The 12,075-nt window shown below is 40.6% G+C and overlaps 2 protein-coding genes across 5 annotated transcripts in view; one reads left to right on the forward strand and one right to left on the reverse strand.

The window, feature by feature from the left end:
* The window catches only part of PRKG1 (protein kinase cGMP-dependent 1), a 1,245,509-nt gene that overhangs the window by 520,042 nt on the left and 713,392 nt on the right, over window positions 1-12,075 (reverse strand). The gene's annotated exons all lie outside the window — the stretch shown is intronic.
* On the forward strand, window positions 831-4,801 carry CSTF2T (cleavage stimulation factor subunit 2 tau variant). 3 transcript variants are annotated; one of them, XM_082629978.1, is made up of 2 exons: window positions 831-2,613; window positions 2,659-4,801. In XM_082629978.1, the coding sequence occupies exons 1-2, from the start codon at window positions 930-932 to the stop codon at window positions 3,018-3,020; spliced, it is 2,046 nt and encodes a 681-aa protein (XP_082486104.1). In that variant the 5' UTR covers window positions 831-929; the 3' UTR covers window positions 3,021-4,801. The 3 variants fall into 3 exon arrangements, with proteins under 3 accessions (XP_082486104.1, XP_082486105.1, XP_082486103.1); XM_082629979.1 differs by having other exon boundaries at window positions 2,689-4,801; XM_082629977.1 differs by having other exon boundaries at window positions 831-4,801.

The following is a 12,075-nucleotide window of genomic DNA, read 5'->3' on the forward strand; positions in this document are numbered from 1 at the left end:
TTTCTCCTTCATAATAGAGGTGGTGAAATCATTTCATCAATTTATAATAATCAGAACCAATCTAAATGCCTACAGTATAAGAATGGTTAAATACTTTTAACTCATCCGCTGTAGCCCTAAAATTCAATTAACTGTTATTAATATCGGTTAGTATAATTAAGAGAAAGGCACCATTATGAATAGCTCGACTGCTGAGTGCGTGCACAAAGATAAACTTATAAGGACCAGACACCTATCGACAGCGGCTGCCTGAAGCAACAGGATGGGGGCGGGGATGGAGCTAGCACACGCCTTCAGTTTGTATTTCTGGGCAGTTATTGTCCAAAAATGCTTTTCTAAAAAGGAGCTATTACTTTTGTATTTTAATGAGAATAATCCCAAATCTGCTTTGAAACGACTACACTTTCCCCTCACTGTCTGCACTGTGATTTTAAATATAGCATAAATGTACTCTAATAAGGAGAAACTGCTATACGGAAATACTTTTTTCAGAACGCAGAACACGCCCCGTTAATCTTTCAGTTAGCGGTTTCCCGCCAGGCAAAACCGCCCTTGACGTCATGGGAGGCGGCCTCTCCTAGTTACCATGGTGAAGTCTACGCGGCCATCTTTACTGTGGTCAACCCGCACCAAGCTTTTTCCTAGCGCGGGTGGTGGCGCGCCGTGGAAATGTCTGCAGAATAAGAGATGAGAAACGAATCAAAGCCTCAGTGAAGGACCAGGGGCAGAACGCCTTAATTTAGTTAGTGGAACGTAGAGGTGCAGATGCCGCGGATTAACGGAACGATTCAAGCAGAGTAGTGCAGTTTCTGCCCGGATTTTGAAAGCCGCTTCCGTTGCGCGGCGGAAGTGTGAGTCGCAAGAGGACGACTCTGAGAAGAATTGGGTCTCCGCTCTCCGCTCTCCGCTCTGTGTGCACAACCGGAGTCATGTCGAGTTTGACGGTGAGAGACCCGGCAATGGATCGATCACTGCGTTCCGTGTTCGTGGGGAACATTCCGTATGAGGCAACTGAGGAGCAGTTGAAGGACATTTTCTCCGAGGTTGGTTCCGTTGTGAGTTTCCGGCTGGTATACGATAGAGAGACGGGAAAACCTAAGGGTTATGGCTTCTGCGAGTACCAAGACCAGGAGACGGCGCTTAGTGCCATGCGGAACCTTAACGGGCGGGAGTTCAGCGGGAGAGCGCTTCGGGTGGACAATGCTGCCAGTGAAAAGAACAAGGAGGAGTTAAAGAGCCTAGGGCCTGCAGCGCCCATCATTGACTCACCCTATGGGGACCCCATCGATCCAGAAGATGCCCCTGAGTCAATTACCAGAGCAGTCGCTAGTCTCCCCCCGGAGCAGATGTTTGAGCTGATGAAGCAGATGAAGCTCTGTGTCCAAAACAGTCACCAGGAAGCTCGAAATATGTTACTTCAAAACCCACAGCTGGCTTATGCACTGTTGCAGGCGCAAGTAGTGATGAGAATCATGGACCCGGAGATTGCTCTGAAAATTCTGCATCGCAAAATACATGTCACACCACTCATCCCAGGCAAATCTCAATCCGTTTCTGCCCCTGGCCCTGGCCTTTGCCCAGGACCTAATGTTCTGCTGAACCAGCAGAATCCTCCAGCCCCTCAGCCTCAGCATTTGGCCAGAAGACCTGTGAAAGACATCCCTCCTCTGATGCAGACCCCGATCCAGGGTGGAATTCCAGCCCCGGGCCCAATTCCAGCTGCAGTTGCTGGCCCTGGCCCTGGCCCTGGCCCCTTAACTCCTGGTGGAGCAATGCAGCCCCAAGTTGGAATGCCAGGGGTTGGTCCGGTGCCCTTAGAGCGGGGACAGGTGCAGATATCAGATCCTAGAGCACCTATGTCTCGTGGACCCATGACTGCTGGTGGCTTACCTCCTCGAGGACTTTTAGGGGATGCTCCAAATGACCCACGTGGAGGAACTTTGCTTTCAGTCACTGGAGAAGTAGAGCCCAGAGGCTATCTTGGCCCACCACATCAGGGTCCTCCAATGCACCATGCGTCTGGTCATGACAGCCGGGGCCCTTCCTCACATGACATGAGGGGAGGGCCATTAGCAGATCCCAGACTGCTCATTGGAGAACCCAGAGGACCCATGATAGATCAAAGGGGTCTACCTATGGATGGTAGAGGTAGCAGAGATTCTCGAGGGATGGAGACTCGAGCCATGGAAACTGAGGTCTTAGAGACACGAGTAATGGAGAGAAGAGGAATGGAAACCTGTGCGATGGAAGCCAGAGGGATGGAAGCAAGAGGCATGGATGCAAGAGGAATGGAGATGAGGGGCCCTGGCCCCAGTTCAAGAGGCCCTATGACTGGGGGAATTCAGGGTGCTGGTCCTATTACTATGGGGGCAGGTGGTCCTCAGGGACCCAGACAGGTCCCAAGCATTTCAGGGGTGGGAAATCCTGGAGCTGGCATGCAGGGGGCAGGTATGCAAGGAGCTGGCATGCAGGGGGCAGGTATGCAAGGAGCAGGCATGCAGGGGGCAGGTATGCAAGGAGCAGGCATGCAGGGGGCAGGTATGCAAGGAGCAGGCATGCAGGGGGCAGGTATGCAAGGAGCAGGCATGCAGGGGGCAGGTATGCAAGGAGCAGGCATGCAGGCGGCAGGTATGCAAGGAGCAGGCATGCAGGCGGCAGGTATGCAAGGAGCAGGCATGCAGGCGGCAGGTATGCAAGGAGCAGGCATGCAGGGGGCAGGTATGCAAGGAGCAGGCATGCAGGGGGCGAGTATCCAAGGGACAGGCATGCAGGGAGCAAGCATTCAAGGGGCAGCCATGCAAGGGACAGGCATGCAAGGGGCAAGCAAGCAAGGTGGAGGCCAGCCTAGCAGTTTTAGTCCTGGGCAGAGCCAGGTAACCCCACAGGATCAAGAAAAGGCAGCTTTGATCATGCAGGTTCTTCAACTGACTGCAGATCAGATTGCCATGCTGCCTCCTGAGCAAAGGCAGAGTATCCTGATTTTAAAGGAACAAATCCAGAAATCTACTGGAGCTTCTTGAAAGGTTTTAGGAAATACTTGGCAGTAGTCCCACAAAGGTTTTCTGTAGCATAGAGAATGGGTGAGTGCAGAAAGCTGACTTCGTATCCCCACACTTGAATGATTAGGGGTTCCCTCCTCTCAGAACCTAATTTCATTTCTTGTAGTCTTAGTTTTTATCTTTAATTGTGGGGTAGGGGGAGGGGGGAAGTGGGTCTATTCACTTTAATTCACTGTAAGTAATACAAAATAACTCTGAACATGATTATATTATACCAAATAAGATTACAAAGGATATGCAGCATTGTTAAAAGGGTCTACAAGGTGTTAAGTACATTTTTAAAATACTGAGCAAAACAATGTGAAAACACCTAAAGACTAAAAGATGACCTGTTAAAATGGTAATGTACTAAGATAGTTTAACATGTTTGGTTGTATAAGAAAAAGACGTTTACCTCAAAATTACAAGATAATAGTTTTTGGTAAGCCATTTAAAACAGAGAATCCTATTTCAGGGGCAACAGAATGCTGAATTAGGTTAAGTATTGTACTGTTTTGGAATTACTTCAGAATGTTAGAGCTAAACAGATAATTCTCAACTTGTGGTATTGGAATTGTTTTTTTTTTTCTGAAGCTATGCTACCTGAAAAATCAAGGAATGCATCTGATGTGGTATTTCATTTATCCCATCTTTCAAGCAATATTTTAGCCTGGCCTTGAGCATGACAATTTTGCTGGGACAGTTCTAGGTCAACGAGGTTACTTAAATCTGCTCTGATGAGACTCTCTCTCAGTACCTTCCTATTTCTCAATAGTCTTTAAGCCCTAAATCTGAATAATTTTCTCACATCCTTCCCCAAAATCTGTGTAGGGACCAGTTGATCTGCATGAATTATATATAGCATTGGACTTTTCATAAATAATGGAAGGTTTCATGTAGTAAAGCTCTCAGTTTTCTGGTAACTAACTTCCATTACACAGATCTGTCTGGTCAACCAGAATCAGGAGTTAAAAATCTTAGTCTCAGCAACATTTAAAATGCCTTTTAATTTTCTTATTTCAAAATCTGCTTATCTGTCACCAACTTAGCAGAATAATTGAAGCCCAGGTAGGTAAAGATATTCTTGTAGCCTGAAATCTGCTAAATTGGTTATTATTACTTTAATAAAGCCATTTAATCCTAATATACATGCCCATGAGACATATTTAAAAATCAGTAGGAAGGTGGGGCTTACCACAGTAACTTTAGAGCTACTACTTAATTTGTCTTTAAGCCTTGAGGATGTAGAGACAAACATTTGTGTGACAGAACAGGTAGTAATAACAGAAGTATAAACACCTAAATAACCAGGTGATCTTACTCAGGAGAAGAAAAGCCAATACCTAATTACAGAGGAAAAAATTACTTAATACAAGGAGAGAGCGGAGGCTTAGAAATTATTTTCCTGTTGCAAGGTTTTTACATCTTAAATGGATAATTCACTCTTTTCATAAAGTTTACCTCCCTATGATGTTTCCTGCTACCTATTTTACTCCTGTTTTATTGTTCATACTGTTAACTTCCCCATGTTTTCTATATGCTTCCCCTTATTGGAGAGGATAACTCTCCTTTACATGTGTAGTAGTTCTGGTTAATACTAATTCAGAGTTGGCTTGATTACTTTGAAACTGTAGTTGCTTTATCTCAAAGCTTTCACTGAAAGGCTCTAACTGAAAACTATTAAATGTTACGCTCTTTGTTGTAGTAAAAGCTCTGCATTGTTTAATGCAGACTAAATAAAAAGAATGTACAATGAAGGCTGAGTTTAGTATCTGATGTTTATTTATTTATTTATTTTTGCGGTACGCGGGCCTCTCACTGTTGTGGCCTCTCCCATTGCGGAGCACAGGCTCCGGACGCACAGGCTCAGCAGCCATGGCTCACGGGCCCAGCCGCTCCCTGGCATGTGGGATCTTCCCGGACCAGGGCACGAACCCATGTCCCCTGCATCGGCAGGCGGACTCTCAACCACTGTGCCACCAGGGAAGCCCCATGATGTTTAATTTTAATAAATGTGTTATTCAAAAGTTATCTATTGAGAGTTCCATGGGGCCTGAATACTTTTTCTTTCAAATGAAAAAGGCAAATCTAAAGAAATTACAGGACTGAATGGAAATACCTTTTCAAAGATTCATTATCTATGAAGTTCCACAATTGAAATACCTATATATTATATATGCCAATCATGTTTTTCTATAGTAGGTATCAGTAGCAACATCTTGGATACTCAGCTGTTAGGCTTCCTTTTGTTTGTATTCCCCACTGAGAACACCTCTGTATCCCAGGAACACCTTATAGGTACTGTATCTTCATTACTGACAGCACTTGTTATATTGCAATGCACTATTTTACTTTTACTCTCTACCCCCCCACTCCCACTTTTAATAGACTGAATATGGACTGTCCTACTCATTTTTATATTCGCCATAGCAAAATTGCAGGTGAGAAGGAAGGACAAAACATTTTATCAGAGTTTTAGTGGAAAAAAAAATCCCATTAAGAGCACATAAATTTCCCTACAAAGGATTTAAATTCCACACAGAACAAATGAGCTATAACAACTATTTGCATTAGAAAATAAATTAGAAACATAATACAAGCAATCTCCTATACTCTGATAAACTGTATAAAATCGGTTCTCTCCTCATTTCCAATTCACGCATGGTCTGACTGTTCCAGTACTGATGTATACAAGCAGTGCATGTCTGCTACAATCAGAATCGTGTTTTACTATATAATTGTTGGTTATAATCCTGGCATCCTGCATTTTCCCAAATATGGATAGACTAAAATGAAAGCAAATTGATTCATAATAACAATAGTTGAAGACAGTGGGGTGAAACACTGATTTGCAAATGCCTCTTTATGGCTTATTCCTCTTGCGCAGTGCATATTTTTTGGAAATAAACCATCAGCTTTAATCAGTGCCTGCTCATAGCCCTTTCCCTCTTACATTACTGATTAATATCAAAGTACATTTTAATGTTGGTGGTATCCCAAGACATGATTTGGGACCATTTGATAAGATAGAAGCCAATGTGAATCTCAGGTTAAGGTAGGCTAATCCAAGTAAGATCGTGTATGACTTTTCAACTCCTCAGAATTCTAAAAGTAGAAAGCACTAAAAAAAAAAAAAAAAAAAAAAGAAGAAGAACCTTAATATAATCACAGCTTCCAAAGCTTCTTGCTTTTCCATGCTGTGATGGGACATTAGCTAAGCACACAGAACGTGATCTCCTATGGTGTGTCAGGCCATTCTCTTAGGGCTGATTAGGCCTAAGGATAATTACGTGCAACAACCTACTGTGGCAGATAAACTGAATTATCAGTTACAGCTCACAGTCTTCTCACAAAAGAATACTCAGCCTCTCAGTGCTTTACACTGCCAGCTAATCACCAGACAGATTTCTGCTTGGAGCTTGCTTTTGTCATCAGTCTTTTGTCAAGAATGCTCTAGGCTCAAGACAATTCATTTTAAGGAAATGAATATATTCAAACTAATTAATAATTATTAATAATATTGTTAAATATTATTGATAGTGTGACTATTACATGATATTTGTATCTAAATGTTAATATATTTCATATGTATATGTATATTTCAGATCTTAACTGAACCAGATCTTTTAATATTTTCATTTGCTTCTGTCACCTTAAAACAAAAGTTTTACCCCCATGGTTGAAAATATCAGCTTCACAGATATTCATATTACAAATTACCATTCTCATGAGATGTTAACGGACATGTTTCCTCTAGATATTTTTGTACCACAATATAAAGCTTATGCTAGTAAAGGACATGTAGTGTATCAAAAGTGACTTCCGGGTAGCACTGTCAAAAATAATAAACCTGGTGCTTATTAAATGTTGTACATAAAAATACCAAACTATTGGGCTTCCCTGGTGGTGCAGGGGTTAAGAATCCACCTGCCGATGCAGGGGACATGGGTTCGTGCCCCGGTCCGGGAAGATCCCACATGCCGCGGAGCGGCTGGGCCCGTGAGCCATGGCCGCTGAGCTTGCGCGTCCGGAGCCTGTGCTCCGCAATGGGAGAGGCCACAACAGTGAGAGGCCCACGTACCGCAAAAAAAAAAAAAAAAAAAGAAAAAGAAAATGGCATCAAAACTGTATGCTGTAATCTGGGCCTTTAAACTTGGTCTTTGAACCTGATCATAATTAAGGGTACAAATTAACCAAATCAACATTTGTAAATTAAACAAATAATGTTTTTTGCCCTTAAAGGAAAGTTTACATTGGGTTTATTGACTGAACTCTAAACATTTCTAGCAAACAACAATTTAAATTCAAATCAAGGCCTTTCAAGAAGTGACATCAAAGCATCATTGTGAAGCTGTGAAGATGACCTTGGAACATATGACTCTGAATCTCTCCTTTTCACATGTGTTCAGACTACTTGTATTCTAGTAATCTGGCACTTTGTTTGCCTAGAGGGAAGACAAAATTTGCTTAACTAGAATGCTTTGTGAGTTGGAAGTGAAATGATTTATAGGATCTTTGATTGGTGGGGATTTTGTTGTCATTGTTTTCAGATAAACAGGTTTTAGCAATTCCTCCCTAGTTAGTGCCTCTGCTGGGAGGTGCAAACTAGGCAAACTAGTTGAACCTTGAACAACAATGACCTTGGTTTAAAATGGCCCAAAGCTGCCCCTCCTGAGGAATTAGAGCTGGATTATCCTGGGGGGAAAAGAGGCTTTTCTGCATCTCTTGTCCATTGTCCTTTTTGCCTAGGATGATTCATAAAGAGAAGGAAGATAGATGAGCTGGCCACTGACCCAGCCAGGGTCAGCCAAGGCAGGATTGTGAAAACTCACCTCCTGTGATCACTGTGATGAAGTTGAGCAAATTATCAGGGCTGGAAAATGGTGTTTCAACACAAATTCACTCTTCAAAAAGAGAAGAAGGAATTGGGGGGTGGGGGGTGGAGGTTTAACATTTTTTTTTCACTGAAGCCCTGCCAGAAATGCAGACCTACTTGACATGAAAGATGGTGGCTGCCGCCCCCAGCAAGCAGTGCCCTCTTCAGCTCATCTTCAGTCCCTCAGTGTGTCTTTTGGGTCTTACCTGCCATACCACTAAAGGCTTTTTTGTTTTGTCTTAATAAGAAAAGGAAGAAAAATTCACTTACATTGATATAGACCTGGAATATAATTGTTTAAAATATTTTTACTCTAATACGCATTTTTATTTACACAGTGATCAAATATTTTGAAGTGATGAAATGAGCCTGTAATAGTGGAATTTCAGGCTTCAGCCACAAGACTGGGGTAGGGGAGATATTTGTTTTTGAGGGAGGAAGGTGGTAGCAAGGGCCTTTCAAAGACTCCAGAACTAACACAGATGTCAGTTATAAGTTCCATGCCCTCTTCTGGAAGGTTGAGTCATGGTTAATACATAAAAAGCTTCTATCAAGGAGCTACCTAATGCCAGGCACTTGACATACATCATCTCCAAGCTGACTAAAATCTGGAGGCAGTAGGAAGAAATATGTTTAGAGAAGTTATCTAGTTTGCCCTCAGTCACATACCTTGTAGGAGGTTGAAGCACCAGTGAATCTAAGTCTGTGCAACTCTCAAGCTCTACTCTTCCCCATCACATCATTCTGCTTTAAGAAGGAGGTAGTGAGGAGACAGAACAGCTTTCACACTAGGGACTGATGTGAAGAATGTCAGGCATCGTTTCTACTAAGTGACGAAGTTTATCACAGTCTAGAAAAAGTGATTTTTAGGCAATAGTGAAAGATTTATAAAATCAATCTTTTGTCCTTATTTTTTCTTCCTCCCAAGAATCAAGTACTAAACCTGGGCTTTGGTAGAATAGAGAGGAAAAAATGAAATACAAAATTAGAATGAAAACATATTATATGGAATTATAATAAATCATTTACAAGAAATATATAAAAAAGATTATCTTCTGGAGAGTTCTAGTCAACATCTAATTTAAACAATACTGAGATTTATTTTTCCTGTCATCTTTTTTTAGAAAAATTAATAATATACAGTTTACATACCATAAAATTTACCTATTTAAAGCATTCGATGCAATGTTTTTTAGTATATTCATAGAGTTGTGCAACCATTATGACAACCTAAATATGGAACATATTCATCACCTCAAAAAGAAACCTTGAACTCATTAACCTCACTTCTTACTCTCACTCATCTCTCCATTCAGCCCTAGGCAACCACTGATCTGCGTTCTATCTCCAAAAAAAATAGTACTGCTATCAACATTTATTTGCAAGTTATTGTGTGCCCATTTGTTTAATTTCCCTTGGGTATATACCTAGAATTGCTCCATCATATGATAACTCTATGTTAATGCTTAGAGGAACTGTCAGACTATTTTCCAAAGTGGCTGCACTGCTTTATATCCCCACCCGCAACAAATGAGTGTTCCAGTTTCTCCACATCTTTGTCAACACTTGTTAATTTATTTTTATTATAGCCATGCGAGTGTGTGTGAAGTGGAACCTCCCTGTAGTTTTGATTTGCATCTCCTTGATGGCTAATGATGTGCTTGTTAGCTATTTGTGTATCTTCTTTGGACAAATGCCTATTCCATGTAATCTATTTACTATAAGTAAAATGTATAAATAAAATGTTTTATGATTTCAGCATTTCTACTGTAGGTAACAGATTGTCAAATGACAATTTCTAAATCAGGAAGAAAAGTAGTTCTTTCGTGATTTAAGAAGTGACCTGAAATAGGAGGAGTCAAGTTACAGTAGTAGAAGTGACAGTTTTCAGTTATGTTCCTATATCCTTTTGGAAAATGTAAGTAAGAATTATTATGGCTTATATCTCTTGGTGGGGTTTAGGACACGTGAGCCCCAAAGATGTCACCTTAGCATACTGAATGCTTTAAGCTGAAGGAGTATGAAAAAATGGCAGAAGCAGGAATGTCACTTTGACCTTCCGCCTTCTCCCCATAAAACCCTCCTGTGAGAGGTGCCTCCCTATACCCTGAGGAAAGGGGCATCCTTATCTCTGAAGACAAAGAGATGCTGAGAAGAACAAACAGGCCTTGCTAAGTTCTCCCCAGTTTGCACTTGACTCATATACTCTTCTGACCCATCATATTTCTACAGGACTGCCCACTCTTCATCAAACTATTCAGGTCTGTTTCTTTGGGTCTTCATTTCCTTATGAAGAGTCCTGTGTTACATAAAATGTGTATTAAATAAATTCAGTTATGCTTTTCTCCTGTTAATCTTGGTCAGTTTAATTTTCAGACCCAGCTAGGGACCCTAAGAGGGCTGAGGAAAACTTTGTCCTCCAAGGTGAAGACATTAGTTGACTCTGAAGGGAACAGAGGGTGTTTTTCCAGGGAGCCAATGCAGTATTGTAACAGAGAGCATGGTCTCTCCCTGTGTTTAAATTCTGTCTCCAGCAATACTACCTATGTGACCCATTTCTCTTTCTCACTTTCTGTCCACTGAGCTAACTACCTCCTAGCGTGGTTGAGAGAACTCTTTAGTAGCACACTTTGCACCATGCCTACTCTTGATATGTGCTAGATATTGGTATTATCCCTTAAAAAATAAAACTGGGGACACAGAAGCCATAAGAGCAACATGAAAACATGACCCAGCTCTGTTTATTGCTCTGTGTGCCCTGAAAAAAAAAAAAAAGAAAAGAAAAAAAAAGAGAGGAATAGAGCATGGGAGGAATTAGCTCGGCTATGAGGACCTCCACTTCGGGAGAAAAAAGAAAGAACTCCCAAAAAAGTCTATTGCCAGAGAAGGAGGCATTTTAAACCAGAGTGATCTGTTCTGTGATTTGGATGAAAAGACTGTAAGATCAGGACAGGGAAAGAAAAATATCACCTCTCTCCTTACCACATTCTTTATATTTCCTTATATAGTAAAGCCATATTTTGTACAAGAAGAAATCTAATACAACTTTACAAAGGTGAAGGCAATCTTATGTTGAGAAACCTTCTAACAGCTGACTCTGTTTGACCCAAGAGGTTTCAAGCTCCTGAAATCTTGTTTTAGACAAACCAATAGAAATGGAATCACGGTTTTATCTCGTGTGAGTTTTATGGCTTATATGTTTCTATTTCCTGTAATTTTATCCAGTACAATACAGGAAAGATTTTAGAAAATGTGTTTCTCTTAATCTAAAGCAAACTTTAACAATGCAATAACAAAAAGTTTGAGAAAATATTTGCACTATAGTGTTATATTTAGGGTACATGTATCTTAACTGTTTGTTTGGTAAAGCTCAGCCCTTTCTTCATGCTTTCAAAGATGATACACATTATGCTATAATATCATTTAAAGCTTTCAGCATAAATGCACCAAACTATTATGATTTAATCAATCTCCATTTAGTATTCTGTGCTTTATACATATCAAGTGTTCCTCAGCCTGACTTAAGAAAATGATCCTACAGAATTATAGACATGTATTGGAAAAAGCTTTTACAAAATACGGCCAGCTTAAGTAAAGAGTGTTAACGTATACAAATCCTATAAATATGCTTATTTTGCCAAAATTGGAAACTACCACAATACTGAATTACATTGAAATTCAAAGTTACAGATCTTTTTTTAGTGGCATGCGACTTGTATTTAGGAACTCATAATGAGTATCTTCTTTAATGTTCACTTGGCATTAATTTAGCAAATACATTTTGGTTTCAATAAGCAAATTTATGTCAAAGTATTCATCATGTTTTGAAGCATATTTACTTATGACTACCATATTTCTTCTCAAAATTTTACTTAAAAAAAGCAAGAGCAAAATGGGTAAATTTCCAGTTTATGAACTTGTTACAATATCATTAAATCTAATATTCTATGTCAATGCTTGCAATACGGCAGCCACTAGCTACATGTGGCTACTGAAAACTTAAATTGTGTTTAATGAGACTGAGAAAGCAAATCTGAAATTATTCAAATTTAATTAATTAATTGATTAGTTTTCACATGTGGCTAACAGCTAGCATATTGGGTAGCACAAATTTAGAGGACGTGAATTACTTTATGGCTAGATATCATTCTGGGTAATGGT

Source organism: Mesoplodon mirus, assembly GCF_964341445.2.
Source record: "Mesoplodon mirus genome assembly, chromosome: 2".
Lineage (NCBI taxonomy): Eukaryota > Metazoa > Chordata > Mammalia > Artiodactyla > Ziphiidae > Mesoplodon > Mesoplodon mirus.